The following is a 25157-nucleotide window of genomic DNA, read 5'->3' on the forward strand; positions in this document are numbered from 1 at the left end:
TTTGCTCCGGTCCGCCCCCCAGGCATTCCTCGCAACTGGCTGACGGGAATCGTAGTTCTTCGACGACAGAGTTGAACCTCCTTCGGGCCTTACGAAACTACACTTCCCGGTGCGGTTTTGGCGCCTGCGCACAAGGCCGGGGGGCGTACTACGGTTCCCGGCAGGCCCTGCGACGCGCGCAGCTGCGTGCTGACGCACATAATTGGTCGTGCTGACGTGCAGCGCGGCCCAGGCGGGGTGCGAGTGGCGCAGTCGGAGTCCGCTGCGGCCCCGGAGGAAGCGAGGAGTCGGCGGTGTTGGCTGAGGCGGGCGGGCCGGCGAGGCAAGGCGGCGGCTCCAGGCCCCGAGGGACTGAGGAGCTCGAGCAGCGGTAGCGGCAGCGGCAGCACCTCTCCCCCTCGGAGGCGGCGGGCGGAGGCGGCGGCGGCGGGTGAGAGAGCGCGCGAGCCGGGTGGGGGAGGGGCGGCGGCCCCGGCGCAAGGCCAAAGCGCGCGGAGAACGGCTCAGGCCGCCGCGCGCACGCGCGCTCGCCGCCCCTAGCTCGCGCGCGGACGTCCTTGCTGGTCTGCCTCCCCTCCCCCCTTCTCGCGGTTCCTGTCGCGCGCGGGCTTTTATTCTTCCCTCCCCCATGGCAACGGCGCGCGCCGCCGACTGCACTCGGGCTCGCGCGCGCTCTCGAGGGGGGAGCGCGCGACTCGGCTTCTCGCCTCCCTGACGCGTGCGGCGAGGAGGCTCTCCTGCAGCTGTCTTTGCCGACATTTTCTCGGCGAGGAGGGGGCTGCGGCGTCCGGGGCCCGCTGCCGGCTCCTTTCCCCCGCGCTTCTCCGGCGTCCGGCCTACCCGTCCCTCCCGGGGGCCTGGGGTCGGGCCCGAAGCCTCCCATACTATGGGGCGCCGCGCAGCCCCCTCCCCCATTTCTCAAGGCTGAAAATAGGCCTTGGCCGCTCAGCCAGTGCAGAGAAGGCCTTGAACTAGATGTCCGGGAGAGTTAGGCAGTTTGGATTCATTACTGTGTGTCATGAGGTATTAGGAAGAGAAGGGTTCTAAACGTTTTAAAAAAAATTTACGTATTTGGTTTAGGTATGTAAAGGCAGATCACATACTCCTTTCTTTCTTGCACTTTTTCATCGTCTCCCCCAAAGTTGTGTTACGGCTGGGGAGGAGGCTGCCAGCCCTTCCTTGAGAAAACGCTGGACTTTTGTCACTATTTCGCACACAACTTTTCTAGGCCTTGGTTTTCATTCGGACGCTTTTCTAAGATATCTTCTGGGTCAAAAATTGAAGAGTTGTGTTTCCTCTTGAGTGTGAGTCTAGGTCTCTTCCTGAGCTAGTATTTTAGCTTCTGGGGTTTCATAGTGTCTACTCAGCTACTACAGTGCCCCAGTGCTGAGCTTGTTGTGCTTATTACTTTTGTCCATTTTCTTGCACACTCTCCTCCCTTTTTGGTGCGTTTTTTTTCTTGAATACTATAATACTGAATTTCAAGACCCCCTTCTGCCTGGTTAGTTGGGCATCGTGATAATTTTCCAACAGAAAAAACGCCTTTTTTTTTTTTTTGCAGCTTTTACTGTCAGCTTTTAGCTTGGGTGATTTTTGCATACCCACAGTCCTGGACCCCAGTTTAAGTGTCCTTATTTAGGTTTTGGTGATCTGTGTTTGTGTTGTTAATACACTTTCTGGTCCATCCATCCTTTTAGTGTTTTGAGCACTGTCTTAGATGCTGTGGTATTTCTGTTTGTTTGGGTTTTGTTTTTCTTTCTTTTTTGGCTCATTTCGTAAAAGTTCTCCAGTCTGTTGTGATTTAATATCCTTTGCTTAGCAGCTGCTGGTTATCCTTTTCCAGGGAGTGGGAGGATTATTGTGTGAGGTGGTATGGAAGTGTGGGTGAATGGTTAAGCTGAAGAATTGATTGCAGGTCAGAAGCGTTCTGCAAGGGAAGCAGAAACTGGGTAGGGTATAGAGAGCCAAAGAAGGCCTAGCTTTAGAATAGGGAGGAGAAAATTTGAGAAAATAAAAGTGAGGGTTGGAAAATTTCTTGTGCTGTAAAGAAATTTTTCATTTCTTTGCACAGTTCCACTTGCCTTTCATAGATTTAGCATCATTTGTCACTCCTTTAACCCAGTATTGTTATTTCGTTTTGTTTTGCTTTCAGATCTCTAGAGTCTGCAACTGGGATTGGGCAGGGACCCAGCCTTAGAGTTGGGGGGTAAGGGGCTCCAAACTGTTCTAGAGTTGTCCTAGCTCCCTTTCATTCAGCATCTCCCTGTATGGGGTGGGGGGGGGGGCTTCAGTACATTCTTCCAGGTATTTGTATGATGTTTCTTTCAGAATTTTTAAAATGAAGCCTTTTCTTTTATCCAGTTCTATGTTTTTCCCCTTTACTTTCACTAATCTCTCCACTTTGTTCCTTGGGTTCTTTCCTGGGATCATTTTCCCTCACACATTTCCCCATGTGAAACTATCTCGGACAGGATGAGTTGGAGAAAAAAACAGAGTACATGTAGCTGGAGAAAGGAATAGAGTGTACGTAGCCAAGAAATCTAATCAGTAAAACTAGGGTTAGAGGGCTCTTCAGAGTCATGCTGGGGTTGGGACAGATTGAGAGGATAGAACCTGGTAGGAGGCACGTGATAATGAGAGGGTTAAGGACGGCCTGGAAGAGAAAAACTAGGAAATGAGATAACGGGACTGTTAGGGAAAGTTGACAGTTTGACGTTAATGAAAGTGAGGTATGAAGAGTGGGGGTTTTGTAAGTGCAGGGGAAGGAATGTAGAGAAGGTATGGGGACAGTTGGAACAGAGGAGGCTTGTTTGGTGTATTTAGAGCATTGAGTTGAAAATGTAATATTTTACAGGAGCTAGTGAGAGTTCGGTGAGCCACAAACCATGTGAGAAATCCTATTGGGAAGGAAATTGAAGGAATATGTTATTAGTCAGGATAGTTGATTGGAAATGGCCCCTTACTTAAGAGGTGAAGTATAAGAGGATTACATATCCAAAGTTCATGTGTTTCTGATGTGCATGCTGGCCTTTAGCCTGGGCCACCTTTTGGATATCTAGGGGCTGTTCAGTCAGATTGTATTCATAATTTCTGGCTATCTTCAGGGTAGCCTGAAATGCTTAGGTCAGTTCTTGAAGAGTCTAGACTTGGACTGCAGGCCTTTGGGTGCCACAGATCTTCGTTTGGTGTTTGTTGTGCCCTGTTTGGAGGCCTCAGTCAGTTGCCAGGGTTAGGAATTAGAGTAGTTGGTGAAGATACCAGTTGTGTATATTGGGGCTAAAGGAGAATAAAGAGAGTGTGTGGAGAAATTTGGGAGAAATGGGATCTTTGTTTTGGGTGGAAACAGGAAAGCTAGGTGAAAACAAGAGTGGCTCTTGCACATTGTGGGGAAAGGCTGTAAGAGCTGGGCTATGATTTGGTGGAAAGAAAGCAGTGCTGGAAGGATGAAGAACAGGTTTTTTTAGGAGACCAGGAGGATTATGCAGCTAAAGGAGGTTTAGTGTGGAGAGACATGTTGAAGTAGGGTTGAAGAAGAGCAGGGATTTGGGTGGTGGTAAGTGGCTAGTTTGGGGCCAGGGGCCTGACCCGTGTCTCCCCGCTCCCCTTCAGGAGCGGTGGTGCCCCACCCCGGGCACGGGGCCATGTACAACGGGATCGGGCTGCCGACGCCCCGGGGCAGCGGCACCAACGGCTACGTCCAGCGCAACCTGTCCCTGGTGCGGGGCCGCCGCGGTGAGCGGCCTGACTACAAGGGAGAGGAGGAACTGCGGCGCCTGGAGGCTGCCCTGGTGAAGCGGCCTAATCCTGACATCCTGGACCACGAGCGCAAGCGGCGCGTGGAGCTGCGATGCCTCGAGCTGGAGGAGATGATGGAAGAGCAGGGGTGAGGGAGGGCTGGGGGAGAGCCAAGCACTGAGTGAGTGCAGAGCTGGGGGAGTTAGGTGGGATGTAGGGAGCTTAGGGCTGGTTGAAAGAGGCCTGGAGAGGACTTGTAGGAGGGGAGGAGGTAAAGGAGCTAGCGGATTGAAAGGAGTTAAGGGACAGTTCAAAGTGAGAGATGAGGAACCTGTGTCTGGGATATAAAAGGGAGCCTTTTATGAGGTATTTAGATGGAGGCACATGGGGAAAGAGGGGGGCCATTGAGAAGCAAATATGTGCTTTAAGGGAGAGGTGGGGAAGCAGACCAGGGAAGAGACAAGAGCTAGCTAGGTAAGCTGATATGTGTTGTCATTGGTAGAGAAAAGGAAGATAAATGGATTTAAGGATTGAGGCCTTGGACAGTAGCAAAGGCAGGAAAACAGGAATTGGAATAATACCCGGATAAAAGGGATCATGGGTTGGATAGGGAATTGAGATTTTGGAAAAGGAACCTATTAAGGTAGAAAACCTTTTAGAGCAGTGGTTTTCAAACTTAAGCAGTGGCGCCCGTTTCATATAATGCATGTTCCTTTGGAATCCCAGGAAATGAAAGACTTGTTCTTGTTGATTGGATTTGGGGAGGAACACCTGGAACTCTGCCTGCTTAACTTTCCTCTCTTGGCCCCTGGAGTGTAGCATGTTTAAAATCCACTGTTCTAGAGGGTGTAGTCAGTGGAGGGAAGAAAGATGACAGGAAAAGAGCAGGATTTAATAGAAGGGCCCTTTGGGTGACAGTGAGTGAAAAATTGTATGTGTGCATGGAAAGGGAAGGGATCCTGCTGGGAACGAGGGAACTGTAAACCTGGGACTGGGGAGAGTGTCTAGTCAACCTCTAACCCTGAAGGCTTTTGTTCTCCAGGTACGAGGAACAGCAAATTCAGGAAAAAGTGGCGACCTTTCGACTCATGTTGCTGGAGAAGGATGTGAACCCTGGGGGCAAGGAGGAGACCCCAGGGCAGAGGCCAGCGTGAGTGTTTCCCTCTCTCGATTTTCTCTGGACTTTATTCTGCTTTTGTTGTTCTCTCTGTTTAGTTTGGACTTTCTCCCTGCTCTTGTCTTCATTTTCTCATGGCTGTTTGTGTGAATATGACTCTGCATTTTGTTCTCTATCTCCTTTAGACCTTTGACCTTTTCTCCTCTAGGGTAACTGAGACTCACCAGTTGGCAGAATTGAATGAGAAGAAGAACGAGAGACTCCGAGCTGCCTTTGGCATCAGTGATTCCTATGTGGATGGCAGCTCCTTTGATCCTCAGCGTCGTGCTCGGGAAGCTAAACAGCCAGTTCCTGAGCCACCCAAACCTTACAGGTACACAAGACCAAGAAGCCAGTGTCAGTTTCTCTTCCTAATTCTAAGCACTCTGCTCCATTTTTTGTGTGTGGACTATGTCTTTTCAAATTCTTGAGATTTTGTTTTTCTGAAGTTGAAATGTCTAAGAAAGTTTGTCTTAGCACCCATCTCTGCCGTTTTTCATCTTTCCTCAGCCTTGTCCGGGAGTCTAGCAGTTCTCGCTCACCAACCCCAAAGCAAAAGAAGAAGAAAAAGAAGAAAGATAGAGGACGGTAAGTTAGTTGGAAAGCTATTCTAGTAGCCAGAGGACCAAACCTGTCATGTTTTTTCTCTCTCTCTGGAAATAGAGTATTCTTATTTCTAGGAAGTAGGAGAGAGTTGTCAGAAAAGTCAGGGAAGAGGGAGTTACCATTCAGGTCTCACCTGGTAGAAGAAATAATGTGTGCTGCTTCAGTGGGGAAGGGTTGATTCTGTACCTCTGCAAAACTGATCAGCAGCATTTTGGAGTTATGTTGTTTTTTCCATTTTGGGGTTTGTTGCTATATAATAGGTACCTACGCCTCTTGGAGAGTAAATAAGTTCTGGGCTTAGATCGGCACATTGGTGCTATTGGAGTTGTTCTGTGCTTTAGAAGCTTTTTTGGGGATGGATTATAAGTGGGTGGGCCAGAGAAGGAGGCAGGCTGAATGACCTGTTTCTGAACCCACATTTAGCAGGTCAGAGAGCAGCTCTCCTCGACGAGAGAGGAAGAAGAGCTCTAAGAAGAAGAAGCACAGGTATGAGCTGGGAACAATTGGAGAGGTTTGGTGAGTCCAGGCCTAGGTAAAAAATAATAATTTTACTTACTTTTTACCAACAGGTCAGAATCTGAATCCAAGAAAAGGAAGCATAGGTAAGAGCTCTTTGTGGCATTGGGAACATAGTGGCACATGGAGCAGTGAGCCATTGCTTGATGGCCTTGCTGGCTCTTTAGGGTTTTTTTTCCTTGGGGTAAAGCTCAGTTCCTTGATCTCCTACTGTCAGTAACTCAGTTCTTTCCATTTTACTTTTCATTTTATTTCTTTTTTTAAAAATGATTTTTATTTTAAATAATTTTGCCTTATTTCTCAGGTCTCCTACTCCAAAGAGCAAACGTAAATCTAAGGACAAGAAGAGGAAGCGGTGAGTGAATTAGAGGGGAATTTGCTTAGTGAGTAGATGAGTGCCACCTGGGGATAGGGCAGAATCAGTCACGTCCCTGACTGGTAAAAGGTTGAAGGGTGGATAAGGGGAACCCAGTGCAGGTGTGACAGCACCCTGAGCTGTGGTGGTGGTCTTCCTTCAGGTCTCGAAGTACAACACCAGCCCCCAAGAGCCGACGGGTGCACCGTTCAACTTCTGCAGACTCTGCTTCCTCTTCAGATACTTCCCGCAGTCGGTAAGGGGTGGTCCAGGAGGAAGGGAGGGAGAGGGACTTGTGGGTTAATCAATTTAATATTTATTGAGCGCCCACGGTGTGCTAGGCGCTGCACAGACCATTCGGAAGACACGGTCCCTGCCCTCTAGGAGCTGACAGGCTAAAGCAACAGGATGGACAGACATATACATTTCCCCTTCTCTTTTTTTTTTTGTTTTTTGTTTTTTGTTTTCTTTTGTTTGTGATTTTGTTTTGTTCTGATATATATGGACTGCCAGAATAGGGAGGGTGGTGGTTTGTTCGTGGTGTCTGGGGGAGGAAGGAATCCTTACCCTGGCTTCCTTAATCGGGGAAGGCTTCCTGAAGGAGGTGGGCTCAGAGGTGAGTTGTGAATGAAGCGGGTAGGGAATGGACTGGGTGGAGGGTTTTGGGAGGTTTGGGGGAGGTAAATATAAAGGGGTAGAGGGAGAACATTTTTGGGGACTGATGTTGAGAAGAGAAGGAGCAAAGTGAACTGGACTTGAATTTCAATATGAGTTACTTGAATCCTGTGAGTAAGAGAAGGTTCTTTGGAAGAGGGTTATATTGAAGAAAGGTGGATGGGAGCTGGGGAGGGGGTTTTCTGTTCTCCCCTGAACTGATTTTCTTCCTCTTTTCCCATCCTCAATTACCTCCCTCAGGTCTCGAAGTGCTGCAGCTAAAACCCATACAACTACCTTGACTGGGCGAAGTCCTTCCCCTGCTTCGGGGCGTCGAGGGGAGGGAGATGTACCATCCAGGGAACCAGGTATCACCAACATAGGGCAGCCTAGTAGCCCGGAGCCTTCTACAAAGCAGCCTAGCAGCCCTTATGAAAACAAAGATAAAGACAAGAAGGAGGTATGTTCCTGAGTTAATGGATATTCTTTGGTTTGCAGGGCTGTGGATTCAGGATAGGTGTGTGAAGTTAAGGGAGAAGTAAGGTCCGGTTTTGTTTTTTGCATTCCTCTCAGTTATTCATAAAGTTCTCTTTTTCATTTGCAAATCCTTTAGAATTGTGGCTTTCAAACTTTACTGGGTGTTAGTTTTACATCACTGTCTTCTTTGTACTTACAAGTTGATAGAACTGGAACAAAAAAAATTTTTTGAACTACACCTAACTTTACTACTTATAGTGTCTCTAGTATCAGTTTCATTAAATGCTGGTTGTGGCTCATTAAAACTTTGCAACACACTGGGTTGCTGCTTGCAGTCTGAAAACACAACTTTGGAAAGATCTATTCAGTACCTGTTGTTTTATACTTGCTATTAAAATTCAAGCTCTAGGGCTTCCCTGGTGGCGCAGTAGTTGAGAGTCCGCCTGCCGATGCAAGGGACATGGGTTCGCGCCCCGGTCCGGGAAGATCCCACATGCTGCGGAGCGGCTAGGCTCGTGAGCCATGGCCGCTGAGCCTGTGCGTCCGGAGCCTGTGCTCCGCAACAGGAGAGACCACAACAGTGAGAGGCCTGTGTACCGCAAAGGAAAAAAAAAAAATTCAAGTTCTAATCATGTTTTCTTACTTCAACAGTCACAGTATAATTTAAATTGCTTTTTGCTAAATTTGTAGCTCTCCTGTCTGTTTTCCATGTTACCCAGAGTTGGTTTTCCAAACTGCAAGTTGGATCATCTCAGAAATTTAATTTACTTCCTATTGCTCTTGACTTTAATATTTAAAGCTTTTATAACTTGGTCTCTTTCTGTATTTCCCTGTACTTCATTCTGGTCTTTCTTACTCACATAAGTCACGTACTCAAATCTTTGTTTTTTTTCCTTTTATTTTAATATAGATATTTTTTAAGAGTGAAGTCAGTCATTTTGGGAAACTGCTTTATCTTTCCATTTAAAAATACCTTCTTTTTTGCACTCAGCATTTTGTAATGGTTGTCTGTTGTGAAATATAGTACATTAGTTTGCATTATGTTTTTTCTCTGGATAGAAGACTCAAGATTGTAGATTCTGTTTTCGTACGTTTCTCACTGTGTTTTATAGTGATCTCTTGTTATTGAATGAATGTGACTGCCTGTGGTGAGGAAAAGGACCAGTTGGTATAATGGGGTGCATAGAGGAAAAGTTTCATAGGAAAGGGTGTTGGGATCTTACAGGTGATAGGAAGTTTTGGTGCTTACATACCCGTATCCTTACTCTTTTTTCCACTCTTAGAAATCTGCAGTTCAACCTAGCCCCTCTCCGGAAAGGAGCAGCACAGGGCCAGAACTACCTGCTCCCACTCTGCTCCTTGCTGAGCAATATGGCGGCTCCCCACAACCCCTTGCAACAACCCCCTTAAGTCAGGAGCCAGTGAATCCCCCTTCTGAGGCTTCTCCAGCCCAGGGCCATTCACCACCTAAGTCTCCTGAGAAACCTCCCCAATCTTCTTCAGAGAGCTGCCCGCCCTCTCCTCAACCTACCAAAGTTTCTCGGCATGCCAGCTCTTCCCCTGAAAGTCCTAAACCTACACCAGCTCCTGGGTCCCGCCGAGATATTTCTTCTTCTCCTGCATCCAAGAGTCGCTCACATGGCCGAACAAAACGGGATAAGTCACATTCTCATACTCCTTCTCATAGAGTGGGGAGGTCCCGTAGTCCTACCACTAAGAGGGGGCGGTCTCGGTCTCGAACCCCTACCAAGAGAGGTCATTCTCGGTCCCGGTCACCTCAGTGGCGTAGGTCCCGGTCTGCACAGAGGTGGGGACGATCTAGGAGCCCCCAGCGACGTGGCCGCTCTAGGTCTCCTCAGCGACCAGGCTGGTCCAGGAGCAGAAATACACAGAGAAGAGGCAGGTCTAGGTCAGCAAGACGAGGCAGGTCACACTCTAGATCCCCTGCAACTAGGGGCAGATCTCGTTCTAGAACACCCACCCGGAGGGGCAGATCTCGGTCTAGGACACCTGCCAGGCGGAGGTCACGATCTAGAACACCCACTAGGCGCAGGTCTCGGTCTAGAACACCAGCCCGGAGGGGCAGGTCTCGGTCTAGAACACCTGCTAGGCGCAGATCTAGGACCCGATCACCAGTACGACGGAGGTCTCGTAGTAGATCGGTAGCCAGGAGAAGTGGCAGGTCACGCTCTAGGACCCCAGCCAGGCGTGGGCGGTCACGCTCCAGAACCCCAGCCAGGCGTGGGCGGTCACGCTCCAGAACCCCAGCTAGACGAAGTGGCCGGTCACGCTCTAGAACACCAACCAGGAGAGGGAGATCTCAGTCTAGGACACCAGCAAGACGAGGAAGATCCCGTAGTAGAAGTCTAGTTAGACGGGGAAGATCTCACTCTAGAACACCACAAAGAAGGGGCAGGTCTGGCTCCTCATCAGAGCGGAAGAACAAATCCAGAGCATCACAGAGAAGGAGCAGGTCCAACTCAAGCCCAGAAATGAAGAAATCTCGAGTTTCTTCGAGGCGGAGCAGGTCTCTCTCTTCACCAAGGTCCAAAGTAAAATCCCGCCTGTCTTTGAGGCGAAGCCTTTCAGGGTCCTCTCCACGCCCTAAACAAAAGTCTCAGACACCACCAAGGCGCAGTCGCTCCGGATCATCCCAACCTAAAGCTAAATCTAGAACACCACTAAGGCGAAGTCGCTCTGGTTCTTCTCCGCCTCCTAATCAGAAATCTAAAACGCCATCAAGACAAAGTCATTCCAGTTCATCTCCTCAACCTAACGTGAAATCTGGAACGCCAAGGCAAGAGTCTGTAACAAGTCCCCAGGTAAATGAACAATCTGCAACACCACAAAGACAGAGCCGTTCTGAATCATCACCTGACCCTGAGGTGAAGTCTAGGACCCCTTCGAGACATAGCTGCTCTGGGTCTTCTCCTTCTAGAGTGAAATCTAGCACACCTCCAAGACGGAGCCGATCTGGGTCATCATCTCCACAACCCAAAATGAAAGCAGTAACGTCACCAATCCAAAGCCATTCTGGCTTCTCTTCTCCAAGTCCTAGTAGAGTGACATCTAAAACACCTTCAAGGCAAAGCAGATCAGAGTCTCCATGCTCCAAGACAGAATCTAGATCGTTGCAAAGACACAGCCATTCTAGATCCTCCTCTCCAGATACCAAAGTGAAACCTGGAACCCCACCAAGACAGAGTCACTCAGGGTCTACTTCGCCATGCCCCAAAGCAAAGCCCCAAACTCCACCAGGGCATAATCTTCCTGGATCAGTGTCACCATGTTCCCAAGAGAAGTCTAAAGATACATCAGCACAGAGTTGCTCTGGATCTTTCTCTCTGTGTCCAGGAGTAAAGTCCTGCACACCACCCTCAGCTCTGCAACAGAAAGGACAATCTCCAGCTTCACCAGACTCCACATCTGGTACTTCAAGTCCAGAAATGAGACAGAGTCATTCTGAATCTCCATATCTGCAGACCAAATCTCAGACACCTCCTAAGGGTGGCCAGTCCAGGTCCTCATCTCCAATCACTGAGCTGGCACCCAGATCTCCAACAAGACAAGATAGAAGTGAATTGTCAGAAGGTCCTAGGCTGAAATCTGGAATGTCTCCTGAGCAGAGCGGGTCCCAGTCTGACTCTTCCCTATATCCTGCAGTGGACTCTAAATCTCTTCTGGGGCAGAGTAGATTGGAGCCTTCTGAATCAAAAGAAAAAACGAGCTTACTCCTTCAGGAGGATGTTACTGCATCATCTCCAAGACCAAGAGACAAATTGAGTCCTCCTTCTGTGCAGGATAGGCCTGAGTCTTCACCAGTACTCAGAGACACCCCTAGAACTCCATCAAGGGAAAGAGGTGGTGTTGAGTCATCTCCAGATACAAAAGACCGAAGTAGTGCATTAACTAAGCCAAGCCAAGATGAGGAATTAATGGAGGTGGTAGAGAAATCTGAAGAATCCTTAAACCAGGTCCTGCCCCATTTGTCTCCAGAACTTAAAGAAATGGCTGGAAGTAACTTTGAATCATCTCCTGAAATAGAAGAAAGATCTGCCATGTCTTTGACTCTTGACCAAAGCCAGTTACAGGCTTCTTTGGAAGAAGTCCCTGCAGTGGCCTCAGCTTGGAGCGGGCCACACTTTTCTCCAGAACATAAAGAACTGTCTGACTCTCCTCCCAGAGAGAATAGCTTTGGATCACCTTTAGAATTTAGAAACTCTGGCTCTCTTGCAGAAATGAATACTGGATTTTCTCCTGAGGTTAAAGATTTGAATGGACCTTTTCCTAATCAGCTGGAGACAGATCCATCTCTAGATGTGAAAGAACAATCAACAAGGTCCTCCAGACACAGCAGTTCTGAGTTATCCCCAGATGCGGTGGAAAAAGCAGGCATGTCTTCAAATCAGAGTGTCTCTTCGCCAGTACTTGATGCTATACCTAGAACACCCTCAAGGGAAAGAAGTAGTTCTGCATCTTCTGAAATGAAGGATGGTTTACCCAGAACCCCCTCAAGGAGAAGCAGGTCTGGGTCTTCCCCAGGACTCAGAGATGGGTCTGGGACTCCCTCAAGGCACAGCCTATCTGGGTCGTCTCCTGGAATGAAAGATATACCTAGAACACCATCCAGGGGAAGGAGTGAATGTGATTCCTCTCCAGAAGCAAAAGCTTTGCCTCAGACTCCTAGGCCAAGGAGTCATTCTCCATCATCCCCAGAGCTCAACAATAAGTGTCTTACCCCCCAGAGAGAAAGAAGTGGGTCAGAGTCATCAGTTGAACAGAAGACTGTGACTAGTACTCCTCTCGGGCAGAGACGTCGGTCTGGATCTTCTCAAGAACTTGATGGGAAACCCAGTTCATCGCCTCAGGAGAGAAGTGAGTCAGACTCTTCTCCAGATTCTAAAGCTAAGACACGAATGCCACTTAGACAAAGGAGTCACTCTGGATCATCTCCAGAGGTCGACAGCAAATCCCGGCCTTCTCCTCGGCGTAGTAGGTCTGGCTCATCCCCTGAAGTTAAAGATAAGCCAAGAGCAGTACCCAGGGCACAGAGTGGTTCTGATTCCTCTCCTGAACCCAAGGCTCCTGTCCCTCGGGTCCTTCCAAGACGAAGTAGATCAGGTTCATCAAGCAAAGGCAGAGGCCCTTCGCCTGAAGGAAGCAGCAGTTCTGAGTCCTCTCCAGAACACCCACCCAAATCCAGAACTACTAGAAGAAGTTCTAGGTCATCACCAGAGCCCAAGACTAAGTCTCGTACTCCCCCTCGCCGTCGCAGCTCTCGATCATCTCCTGAGCTGACTAGGAAGGCCAGGCTCTCCCGTAGAAGCCGTTCTGCATCATCCTCACCAGAGACCCGCTCTAGAACTCCCCCAAGACGCAGAAGAAGTCCCTCAGTGTCTTCCCCAGAGCCAGCCGAAAAGTCAAGATCCTCACGCCGGCGGCGTTCAGCTTCATCTCCACGCGCTAAGACAACTTCAAGGAGAGGTCGTTCTCCTTCACCAAAGCCTCGTGGGCTGCAGAGGTCCCGTTCCCGCTCGAGGAGGGAGAAAACCAGAACAACCCGTCGTCGAGATAGGTCTGGATCTTCTCAGTCGACCTCTCGGAGAAGACAGCGGAGCCGGTCAAGGTCTCGGGTTACTCGGCGTCGCAGGGGAGGCTCCGGTTACCATTCAAGGTCTCCTGCCCGGCAGGAGAGTTCCAGAACCTCCTCTAGACGCCGAAGAGGCCGCTCTCGGACACCCCCAACCAGTCGGAAGCGTTCCCGCTCACGCACATCACCAGCCCCATGGAAACGCTCCAGGTCTCGGGCCTCTCCAGCCACTCACCGGCGATCTAGGTCCAGAACACCCCTGGTTAGCCGACGGAGGTCCAGGTCTCGAACTTCACCAGTCAGCCGGAGGCGATCAAGGTCCAGGACATCGGTGACTAGACGAAGATCTCGATCAAGAGCTTCCCCAGTGAGTCGAAGGCGATCTAGGTCCAGAACACCACCAGTAACCCGCCGTCGTTCAAGGTCCAGAACACCGACTCGCCGACGCTCCCGTTCTAGGACTCCACCAGTGACTCGGAGAAGGTCCAGATCTAGGACCCCACCAGTAACCAGAAGGCGATCTCGAAGCAGAACCTCCCCTATCACTCGCAGAAGATCAAGATCCAGAACATCCCCGGTCACCCGAAGGAGGTCAAGATCTCGCACATCTCCGGTAACTCGAAGGAGGTCTCGCTCTCGAACCTCTCCAGTGACACGCCGCCGATCTAGGTCCCGAACTCCTCTAGCTCTTCGGCGCCGCTCTAGGTCTCGAACCCCATTGTTAGCACGTAAGCGTTCTCGAAGTCGCTCACCACTTGCTATTCGCCGCCGTTCTAGGTCCCGTACTCCACGAACAACTCGGGGCAAACGGTCCTTAACAAGATCTCCTCCAGCTATTCGCAGGCGTTCTGCGTCCGGAAGCAGTTCTGATCGTTCACGTTCTGCTACTCCTCCAGCAACAAGAAATCATTCTGGTTCTCGGACACCTCCAGTAGCGCTCAATAGCTCCAGAATGAGCTGCTTCAGTCGTCCTAGCATGTCACCAACTCCTCTTGACCGCTGTAGATCACCTGGAATGCTTGAGCCCCTTGGCAGCTCTAGAACACCCATGTCTGTCCTGCAGCAAGCTGGTGGTTCCATGATGGATGGTCCAGGTCCCCGAATTCCTGATCACCCGAGAACGTCTGTGCCAGAAAACCATGCTCAGTCTAGAATTGCACTTGCCCTGACGGCTATCAGTCTTGGCACCGCTCGGCCTCCTCCGTCCATGTCTGCAGCTGGCCTTGCTGCAAGAATGTCCCAGGTTCCAGCTCCAGTGCCTCTCATGAGTCTCAGAACAGCCCCAGCTGCCAGCCTTGCCAGCAGGATTCCTGCAGCCTCTGCAGCAGCCATGAACCTGGCCAGCGCCAGGGCACCTGCCATCCCAACAGCAGTAAACCTGGCTGACTCAAGAACGCCAGCTGCAGCAGCAGCCATGAACTTGGCCAGCCCCAGAACAGCAGTGGCACCTTCGGCCGTGAACCTTGCTGACCCTCGTACCCCCACAGCACCAGCTGTGAACCTGGCAGGAGCCAGAACCCCAGCTGCTTTGGCAGCTTTGAGTCTCACGGGTTCTGGCACAGCCCCAACTGCTGCAAACTATCCGTCCAGCTCCAGAACACCGCAGGCTCCAGCCCCTGCAAACCTGGTGGGTCCTAGATCTACACATGCCACAGCTCCTGTGAATATTGCCAGCTCAAGAACCCCTCCAGCCTTGGCCCCTGCAAATCTCACTAGTGCTAGAATGGCTCCAGCCTTGTCTGGTGCAAACCTCACCAGCCCTAGGGTTCCCCTCTCTGCCTATGAGCGCGTTAGTGGCAGAACCTCACCACCACTCCTTGACCGAGCCAGGTCCAGAACCCCACCAGGAGGCCCAGGCTCCAGAACCCCACCATCTGCCCCAAGCCAGTCTAGAATGACATCTGAGCGGGCTCCCTCTCCTGCCTCTAGAATGGTACAGGCTTCCTCACAGTCAGTTCTTCCTCCAGCTCAGGATCGGCCTAGGTCCCCTGTGCCATCTGCTTTTTCTGACCAGTCCCGATCTTTGCTTGCCCAGACCACCCCTGTAGCAGGGTCTCAGTCCCTTTCCTCTGGAACGGTGGCAAAGACCACATCCTCTGCTGGTGACCACGATGGCATGCTCTCTGGCCCCGTCCCTGGGGTGTTCCACCCAGAGGGTGGGGAACCAACTGCCTCTATGGAGGCCCAGCAGCCTTCTGCTTTGGCTGCCCTGCAGCCAGCAAAGGAGCGGCGGAGTTCGTCCTCCTCGTCCTCCTCTAGCTCCTCCTCGTCATCGTCATCGTCATCGTCGTCGTCCTCCTCCTCCTCTGGCTCCAGTTCTAGCGACTCGGAGGGCTCTAGCCTTCCCACTCAACCTGAGGTAGTACTGAAGAGGTGAGAGGACTTTTAGAACTCTTCTACGGGGAAGGTTTTGGGGATGGTTGGTGGGGGTGGGGAGGGAGAAGCCCTATCCAGAGGTTCTTGGCTCTCTGAGGAGGTATGGGGACCATGATCCTTAAGCTGGGGGTAGAAGAGAATGCCGGGGTGGGGGTTAACGGGGGGAGGAATGGGACAGGTAAAAGTCTCCGAAGGTTAATTCTCTAGAGGATAATGATAAGTTTTCCGTCTCTACAGAGGACAGAACTAGAGGAAATGGACTTAATTTTACAGCAGGAGGGATGGCAGTTAGACCTCAAGAGGAACTCCCTGGGCTGGAAGGATCTTCAGAGGTCATCCTATCCCTCTCCCTGCCTCCAGGCAGGACGGCCCCTCCCCCAGCCAACCCACACACACAGAGGCTTCCCCATGCTGTGGCTCTCCTCTCTGAGGACGGAGAGGACGGAGACCACCCAGCCTGGCTTCCACACCTGAGCCCAGGGACCTTATTCCTCCATCAGGGACATTCTTGAGGTTTAACCTTGATCCCTTTTGCTGCGGGCCCCAGCCTGTTGCTTGTGTTAGCAGAGGTTGGGTCAGTTGGGGCCACTGCTCTCCAGAGAATGCACTCACTGGCTCTCGGTTTGGAGAGCTCCGGGCCTTTCTCAGGCACCCCTCCCCCACTGCCATTCCTCCAGGCCAAGGAAGGTAGGGTTGGGGCTGGGGCAGCTTGTCTCCTTGTGACACCCTCTTCTCCCACAGGGTCCCCAGCCCCGCCCCAGCCCCAAAGGAGGCTGTTCGAGAGGGCCGTCCTCAGGAACCGACCCCAGCCAAGCGGAAGAGGCGTTCTAGCAGCTCCAGTTCCAGCAGCAGCTCCTCCTCTTCATCGTCCTCTTCTTCTTCCTCTTCCTCCTCCTCCTCCTCCTCCTCCTCTTCTTCATCTTCCTCTTCTTCCTCTACTTCTTCCTCCCCCTCCCCTGCTAAGCCTGGCCCTCAGGCCTTGCCCAAACCTGCAAGCCCCAAGAAGCCACCCCCTGGCGAGCGGAGGTGAGTGCTGCCTTGCTTGAGAAGGAAGGGGTGGGGTGTGACCCTGGGTTGTGAGATCCCTGCTGGACTGTGGTGTCTGCTTGTACAGTAGGAGTGGGGCTCTCCTCTCCCTGCTTACTCTGTTGTGCCCTGTTCTGGCAGAGGGCTGTCATCCAAGTGGGTGCTCAAGCCAGAATTGGGGAGTCCTAGGTTCCTTCCTCTCCCTGCCCCTGACATGCAGCCTGGTCCCAGGTTCCAGGGATTCTAGCTTTTAAGTCTCCCCTTTGCTACTGCCAGGGTCTGGCCACCGTCATCTTCTCCCGACTCTATCCACAGCCTCTTCCCTGTCTCCCTGCCTCCACGCCATTCTCTTCCACACGTAGCCAGAGGGATCTTTCTAAAACGCACATCTGGTTACTCCCTTCACAAATCCTTCCGGAACGCCCTGTGGCCTGCAGGATAAAGCCCCACCTCTGCGGGAATGGCGTGTGAGGCTCTTCACCAACTGGCCTTGCCTGCCCTGTGTTCTCCTCTCCTGCCCGCCCCCACACATGCCCTGTGCTCCAGCCACACTCAGCAGCGCCTTGCAGTCTAAGGAGAACCCCATGCCTTTGGACATGCTGTTCCTCCTGCCTGGAATTCCCTTGTCCGCCTGGTGAACTCCTCGTTCTGCAAGACTCCGCTCAAACAGCACCTTCAAGAAGACTACCCTGCCCCTTCCCTGCCCTGCCCCATGTCTCCCTCCCCTGGGTCCCCAGACCCCCTGTACATCGGTCCTGCGGGGCTGCTTCCCACACGTGGGGCCAAGCGAGCCTCCCTTGGCCTTCCTTCACCATCAGACTGAGCCCCTCCAAGGGCAGGGACTGTCTTTATCTTTGCCTCCCCCGCTGCACCCCGTGCCCCGCCTGTTGGGGTACTCGGTGGATGGTGTGCGGGCGGATGGGTGAGTGAGCGGATGAAGGTGGGTCTGAGGTTGGCCCTGCGTGGTATGAGGTTTGGTGGTCAGGACCTGGGGTGGGGTGGGGGTGGTCCTGAGTGCTGGCTTGTGGGTTTGAAAGAGTGTGGCACTATGGGGGCCTACTCTGATCCCCAGGTCCCGCAGCCCCCGGAAGCCAATAGACTCCCTCCGGGACTCCCGGTCCCTCAGCTACTCGCCTGCGGAGCGCCGCCGCCCCTCACCCCAGCCCTCACCGCGGGACCAGCAGAGGTAGGGTTGCCAGTGTGTGCTGTCCTGCCAGCAGCCCAGTCTGGCTGCCACTGATTTCTGCAAAATAAGTTCTAAGGCTCCAAGGTACCAAGGGTTGGTGGTGTCCTGTGTGTGGTCTCATGTCTGTCCTTCATTGTAGCAGCAGTGAACGGGGTTCCCGGAGAAGCCAGCGTGGGGACAGCCACTCCCCGGGCCACAAGCGCAGGAGGGAAACGCCCAGCCCTCGCTCCGTGCGGCACCGTTCCTCCAGGTATGTGTCTTTGTCACACTCTAGGGCTGGGCTCACTTCTGAGAGCTCCAGGGCTGTCTGGGGCCTCTGCATTGATTATTCTCTTCCATTTCAGGTCTCCGTGAATCTTTTTTGGGGAATTCCACCATACCCCAAGTTCTGGAGCCACAGGACGTGCCCCCTTTCTCCCCAACAGAGCCGTGGGAGGAGGTCTTTGTCTGCCCTCCCCACCAACCCTGGCAGCATCCTGGGGGAGGGCTCCCTTCTTTCCCTCCCTCTTTTTTTTTTTCTTTGTTCTGTGAAATGTTAATCTCTGTGAGTTTTTCCTGGTTCACATGTTTTGGGGGGTTTGGGGTGGGTGGGAATGAGAATGGGAGTTGCGGGAGGGGAGGATACAGTTTGGGACTCCCAGGTCTTGACTCAGAAAGGATCTGGGAGGCACTGTCCCCCTTTTAGCCCCGAGTTCTTGGGGGGGATGATGGTTTGGTACTTGCAGACCTGTGTGAGGTATACCTGGAAAAAAGGGGCAGTTGATTAGTTGGCTCCTCTTGGCCTCCCAGTGAGGTTGTGGCCCCCTCCCCCCCAACTTTTCTTCACGTTTCTTAAAGGCATTTTGGTTTTTTAAAATCTGTACAGCAAGAGCAACTTTTTCTGTCAAATAAAAACGAGAAATGCAGGAATTGGGTCTATAGATTGTTTATTATGGGTGGGGAGAGTTAGTTAGTTAGGAGAGGAGCTGCCCTTATTCTGTGGCTGCATCCCTCTTGCAAGGGGCATACCTTGGAGGAGCCTTATGGGGTGGCTCTAGGCTGTGGATCCCCCACAGAACCCACTCAAACCAACACGCTCGTTCCAGCTGGGAGCCAGCATGCTCATGCTAGGAGGGGGCTGGCCACTCTGAAGAAACAAAAGCCTCTAAACCTTTTATCCCCAGGCTGAGCAGAAGGCTGGCCTGGGGGCCCTGGGTTCCTCTCCCCATTATGGCCTTTTGAGGGGTAGGCTGGGCTGGGGGTTGGTAGCTGGACTCAGAGAGCTTGGGATACAGCAGGCTGGCCTGGAAGAGGCTGAGGGTGGGGCAAGGCAGGGAGCACCAGTGAGGTGATGCCTGAGTCAGGAGAAGGTGTGTAGAAAGAAGCAGCAACCAGGTGGACACCCAAATCTCTTTTATTGGGGGGGTAGGGCGGTTGGGGGACCTCTCACTGCACAGCTTGTTCATTGGCGCTGCTTCCTGAGTCCTGTGGCTTCATCACATCCGGCAGCTCGGGTGGGCTGGAGAAGGGCTCGATGCGCAGGGCCTCAAAGGCCTCATCTGGTGGAGAGGGGGTGGCCACTGCAAAGTGAGTCTCCCACACTTACAGAACCAACCTGATCCTGCTCCCCTCCCCCAGCCTGGCCATGCTAGGGCCCTTTTCCTCACCCTCTGCATCCCTCAGCCTCTGGGATTGCATCCACCTACAATCTCCCCCATCACCTTGTTCCCTTCTCTTGCTTCTCATCATACTTTGAATAAAATCATCATGTCATTGTCTCTCCACATGTCTCCTTGTGGTCCCCATGTTCCCACATCAACCTCTTTCTTGCCTCAAGGTCTCTGCATTTGCCACTCCCTAGCTTGACACTTAGAATGGCTGGCTGCCTAAGAAAGGCATCCAGGGGCAATCAAATATCACCTCTTCAAGGCCACGACAGTGAGAGGCCCGCACACCGCGATGAAGAGTGGCCCCCGCTCACCGCAACTAGAGAAAGCCGTTGCACAGAAACAAAGACCCAACACAGACAGACAAAAAAATAAATTTTTTTAAAAAAGTTTAACCAAAAAAAAAAAAAAAAAAACACCTCTTCAGAGAAGCGTGCCCCAACCACCCTGTACAACCACCCACTCTACATGCCCAATGCCCTGTGCATTACACTGGGAACACTTAATCGCTAGCGCGAATGCCCTGTTTCTCTTGACCAGCTGCTTTCCTACTAGAACAGCAGCCCCAGGAAGATTTTCCCTGTCATTCCTGCTGTTACTACACAGATAAATGAACACAACTTTTTCTTCTACATGGGCAACTTCTCTCTACCTGGCTCAGGGATCTCAACCAATTAGGCTCCCCAGGGGAAGTCGGTCAGGTCTGACAAGTTTTAACTTTGGGGGTTGAGGGGCTGCAACTGGCCTCTAGTGGGGAGAGGCCATCTTTCGTAAAAGCCAGAGATGTTAAACATCCTGCAATGCACAAGACAACCGCACCCAGAATCATCCAGCCCCAAATGTCAACAGTGCTGAGGTGAAGACACATGGCCCAGCTTAATAACAAATTCATCTTCCAAGCCACAAATCTGAGTGACAATTCTTGCCTTCATCACCTCTCTCCATTCTTTGGAAATAAAGTCTGGAAGATGCTATTTAACACCAGACACTATCGTATCTCCCTAACCAAGCAAACCACTTTGGGGGGTGGGGAGAGACCCGTCTCTGCACAAGGAAACTACCCACCCAGAAGTGCGTTTTTGCAAGTGGAAGCAGACAGACTGCAGTCCACACCACAGCCCCTATCAAAACAGCAATGACACAGCTGAGGTGATGCCACCAACGGTCCACAATCTATGCCATAAGTGGGGGTCATGGGGAGAAAAAAATCACCTCACTGTGCTGTGATTTTTTTCACCTGCAAGATGGTTGAGTAGCTGCAAGTCTATAGGGTGCCTCTGTTCAAATTAGAGGAAGAGATACTTTTTCTGGAAGAATGCAGCCTGGCCCTGGCTTAGAAAGAACAGATGTGCTTTCAGCCCTCCCTTACCTGCCTCAGAGAACAGCCTTGTATAGTACCCACCCTGTACAAAGTCTGCACCAGCCCCTCACCTGCCTCACTGTCACTGTGAGAGTTGAGGGAACCCACACAAAGGCCCGTAAAACTGCTTTTTCCTGAGCGCTTGCAGGGCCTGGGGTGCACGGGGGCTCACATTGCTTTGCTGTGAGGCTGGTCCCAGTGTCATACTCCTTTATGGAGACAAACTCCAGTCTGGGAGGGGCGGGGCGTGAAGTAGCTGCCCGAAGACGCAGCTGCTGAGGCCTCACATAGTTTATCCTTATGAAACTGAGAAGTGCAGCTAAGGCTATATGCTCCCTCCTGAGCCCTTGCTACATTTTCTTACAAGAAGCTAGAAAAATAACTCCCTGTAACTTCATCCAGATTTACCCAGCCATTCACACAGCCCCTGGGTCTGTCTACAGCTGTGAAAACACCCTATAACTCCTGTTTAAATTTCCAGAGACAAAGGATAAAATTTAAATCTTTTTCTTGGCAAAAGGAGCAACATAAACCACCCCCACTCCTCAGGTTTCTGAACTTTGGTCACGGTGGAATGTGGTTAAGGAGAGTACAGGCTCTGGGGCAAGAAAGGGCTGAACCTGATCTAACCTCCCCAGGCTTAGTTTACTCATCCTTAAAATGATCACAATACAGCTCTGGCCTGTACAGAGATGCTGGGGGAGTAAGCGATGTACCACGGAGACACTGGCTGGCATGGTGCCCAGCTCAGACAAGGTCCTGGCAGCCGGCAGCTGAACTGTGGCCTCCCACATGACTGCCAGCAAGCCTCGGCGTCCATGTCTCCCAAATGGGGATGGCAGTGCTTACCCCTCAGGGCTATCAAGAGGATTAGATGGGACAACAGAAATAAAATGCAGAGTGCAGGGCCAGGTGCCCAGTAAGTTCCCTGTAACTGTAAGCTAGTACTGTGACTAAGAATCTTTGAATCCTCCATGAAATGGGCTTCAATTTCTACAAGTATCTCATGTGCTTCTCATTGTTTTTAATGGGGGAAGCAAACACACTATTATAGGATATTGCCGGCATTTGGTGAACTGGGAGACATGGTCCAGGAGGAACAACTGCAGGCTCCCTGACCACCCCTTTCTTTGGCCATTTCCACCCTGTCGCTGTCCCTCTCACCTGCCCTGAAGGCTAGCCCCACAGTGGCTGGGGCCTGAGGCCGTGCTGTCTGGCTGGTGAAGCCACACTCGCCCAATGTCTTTCCGTCGTCCAGAAGCTGGTCGTCCTGAGGAGAGAGGCAGGCAGGGTCTCAGAAGAGGTCCCAGGAGGGGCAAGTCCCAAAGACTTCTCTGGTCAGCAACTACACTGAAAGTCAGAAGACGGAAAAGAAACAGCCCCGAGTAGGGCCCAGAACCACCCCAGAGTATATCAAACAGTTTCCAGGACTACACCCAAGACTTTCCAAATCAGAACCTCCCAGGGTAGGGTAGGGGTCTGGAAGCTACACTCCTGCAACTCCAGGTGAATCTAATCTAATTTCAATCTACACCCCCCCTGCAACTCCAGGTGAATCTAATTTCAAGTGTCAGTGACCCCCATCTGGCCACAGGCAGACCTGGTTGAATCCCAGCTCTACCACCTTGCACAAGATGTGCAAGTTTGATGTGAAGTTTCCTTATCTGTAAAACGGGAGTTATTGGAATTCCCAACTCATAGGGCAGCCAGAGGCTTCAATGAGCAAAGGACCTACAGAAAGCACAGAGCACAGCAAGTGAAACAAGCTCAGGCAGTAGGAAAGGTCCTTATTATAGAAGCCCCAGCAGGTAACAAGAAGAAAAGGCCTTTAGAGACAAAGGGGGTGAAGGCTCAGCCTGCAGCAAAAGATCAGTTTCCCAGTTTCCACCCAGAATCAGATCAAGGAACTTAGGTGAGGGACCTCATGCTGCCAGAAACTTGAAATGAGGGGCCAACAAACAGGACTCCCCAATGAAAACCCCAAATCCCACGACATCCTTGCTGGATAATTGCAATTGGCTTGTAAGGGGGAAAGGGGCGGGGGCTTTTAGAACATCAGCAGTAAGTTGGGGAGTAATAAACAGTTGTTGGGTGAAGAACTGGTGGGACCTGACTCATCTCAACACCCTCCATTTCTCCATTTCTTTGTATTAAGGCGTGTCTGGGGCGGGGGGCGTGTGAGAGTCCTGCACACGATTGAGCATCGGGGTTCAAATCCTGAGTCTGCCAACAACCTTGGCCTCGTTAAGTGGCCACCTCCGAGCCTGTTTCCTTAACCGCAGAGCAGGGAAATCAAGGGCCAGCACGTCGCGGGTGGGACCGCTGTAGGGATCAGATGTGACGCTGGCCCTCGGCGCTCAGCATAGGGCCTGGCGCGCGACTTTCAAGCCATCCGAACGGAGACCCCCGGTGTAGCGACCGCTATCGGGGCTTCATCTCCCCGAGTTCGAGCAACGGCCCCACGCGGCGGAGTTCCGGCCCGCGGCAACCGGTCGCTGATGTTTACATCAACGACTGGGCCGCCTTGCGCCCACGGCCAGGCTCGGGCGGCGGTTCCGAGCAGCACGCTCCCCCAGCTCCCGGCCGCCCGGAACCGACGGGACCGCACCTTGTACAGCCGCTGCTCGTCCGGCGGCCGCTTGAGGATGCCCTCGACGATGCGCTTTAGCTCGAACACAGTGCTCGACTCCTTGGCATCCGTGAAGATGGTGGTCTTGTGGCGCCGGATCATGAGGAACACGTCCTGGGGGCGGCGGGCCGGGGTGAGCGCGGAGCCCGGGCCCCCACGCACGGCCCACCGCCCTTGCCGCCCCCGGCCCCGGCCCCGGCCCCGGCCAAGCGCCCCTCCCCCAGCACCCGCTCACCATCGCGGCGGCTGCCTCTCCCCCTCGACGCGCCGGCGCGGCCGCGCTCCGCCCCGTTCCCGGCAGCCCGCGCGCTGTTCCCAGCGTACCCCGCGCCTGGCGGCCCCGCCCCATGACCGCCATTTTAAGTAATCCGTAAAGGGGCGCGCTACGGCCGAGCGTCCGACTGCGGACTGGGCGCCGTGGCGCGGGGCGGGGCCGGTTGGTGGAGTGGCGGAGGTAGTGGGAAGCCGACAGGGACCGAGCGCGGGAGGGACGCAGGGCGCGGTGGCGCCATCTTGGGTGTGGCAAAGCGAGTTCCCCATGTTGATGCAGTCTAGGGGACTCCCGTCCTTGTGGGGAATGTCAGCCTTGTGGGGACTAACTTCAAGCGTAGGGTGCCTCACAGCCTAATGAGAGTGAATGAATGATGTGTCTCGGTCATCAGGGCGGCAAGACATTCACATCTCAGCGAGACCTGGGCTGCCAGGTTTGGGAGTCTGACTCATGATTATGGGTCTTCCTGGCGGGTGTTTTGAGGAGGTGTTAAATTCTGGATCTTTCGGCCGCCGTATCAGGAAACAGCCCCATGTCCCTGCCCTAGCCTTGCTGTAAGGATTATTTAAACCAGTTTACCGAGGCTTTAGGGCCTGTAAGAATCCTTGGAAGCTGCTTTTGGGGTTAGGGAGTGTGTAAGCAGCTCTTTGCAGGAAACTGCCCTCAGCAGGAAGCCCCTTTTCTTGTCACTTTAGCAAAGCTATATTGTAACTAACTTTTTTTGGGGGGGCATACTGCTCACCACGTGGAAACTTAATTCCCCTGACTAGGGATCCAACCCCCTGCCCCCCTGCGTTGGAAGGTGGATTCTTAACCACTGGCCCACCAGGGAAGTCCCTGTAACTAACTTTTAAACCAGGCACTGCCCCTCTACCCACCCCATGTTCTACCTACCCATCTCTGGCCCAAGCACACCTTTCAAATCTTTTAATTACACAATACCTTGCCAAACTAGTTGGTTCTTTAGAACAATGAGCAAGTATTTAACAGATGACCAGATCTCTTCCCTAGCTTTCCCTTCAGTAACCTGAACAAACTGTGTGACCAAACTGTGTGAACAAGATAACATCTAGAGGAAGAACCCAAGAAGTTAACCAGCCTGCATGCAGTGGAGGGATGGCAATAATTCTGACCCGCTATCTCAACAATTAACTGAGATTACTTCCCTTCTGCCCTTTAGAAGTTTCATGGCCGAGCACAATCTGTGGAGGTGGTTTTTGGGGGACGCCGAGTCTACCATCTCCCCAGATTGTTGGCATTCTGATTAAAAGCACCTTTCCTTTGCCACCAACATTTGTGAGTATGCAATTGATTGTGAGCAGCAAGCAGCAGGACCCCCATTTGATAACAAGGCCTGGCAAACATCCTCGGAAGAAGCAGCATGCATGGCCAAAGTTGGTGTTCACGCTTCCCAGGAGGAGGGTGCCCTGGGCAACTGCCCGCCTTTCTGCCCAGGTCCACTCAGGCTCCAGAAGGGCCTGTGGACTTGGTTTCCCTCTCTGGCTGCCCTTCATACCTACTGACAGCCTAGGCCTCCCTCCTTGGTAGTTGGATGCTCTCCTGCATCGCCCCAA

At 52.3% G+C, this 25157-nt stretch overlaps 2 protein-coding genes across 12 annotated transcripts; one reads left to right on the forward strand and one right to left on the reverse strand.

The window, feature by feature from the left end:
• The first annotated feature begins 236 nt into the window (after positions 1–236).
• Positions 237–18586, forward strand: SRRM2 (serine/arginine repetitive matrix 2). Of its 11 annotated transcripts, none has more exons than XM_033839868.2 (15): positions 237–370; positions 3610–3883; positions 4778–4885; positions 5061–5225; positions 5402–5479; positions 5921–5983; positions 6067–6099; positions 6318–6368; positions 6532–6624; positions 7284–7482; positions 8783–15462; positions 16207–16491; positions 17564–17677; positions 17817–17927; positions 18022–18586. In XM_033839868.2, the coding sequence occupies exons 2-15, from the start codon at positions 3642–3644 to the stop codon at positions 18029–18031; spliced, it is 8232 nt and encodes a 2743-aa protein (XP_033695759.1). In that variant the 5' UTR covers positions 237–370; positions 3610–3641; the 3' UTR covers positions 18032–18586. The 11 variants fall into 11 exon arrangements, 10 of the variants coding, with proteins under 10 accessions (XP_033695759.1, XP_019781207.1, XP_033695762.1 ...); XM_033839867.2 differs by having other exon boundaries at positions 273–430; XM_033839869.2 differs by having other exon boundaries at positions 273–430; positions 17820–17927.
• Positions 18587–19052: 466 nt separating this feature from the next.
• Positions 19053–23691, reverse strand: ELOB (elongin B). Its single transcript, XM_033839875.2, has 4 exons — positions 23548–23691; positions 23292–23426; positions 21848–21953; positions 19053–19215 (listed from the first exon to the last, which is right to left on the reverse strand). The coding sequence occupies exons 1-4, from the start codon at positions 23668–23670 to the stop codon at positions 19103–19105; spliced, it is 477 nt and encodes a 158-aa protein (XP_033695766.2). The 5' UTR covers positions 23671–23691; the 3' UTR covers positions 19053–19102.
• Between the last annotated feature and the right edge of the window lie 1466 nt (positions 23692–25157).

The sequence above is a fragment of the Tursiops truncatus genome, chromosome 15 (genome assembly GCF_011762595.2).
Source record: "Tursiops truncatus isolate mTurTru1 chromosome 15, mTurTru1.mat.Y, whole genome shotgun sequence".
NCBI lineage: Eukaryota > Metazoa > Chordata > Mammalia > Artiodactyla > Delphinidae > Tursiops > Tursiops truncatus.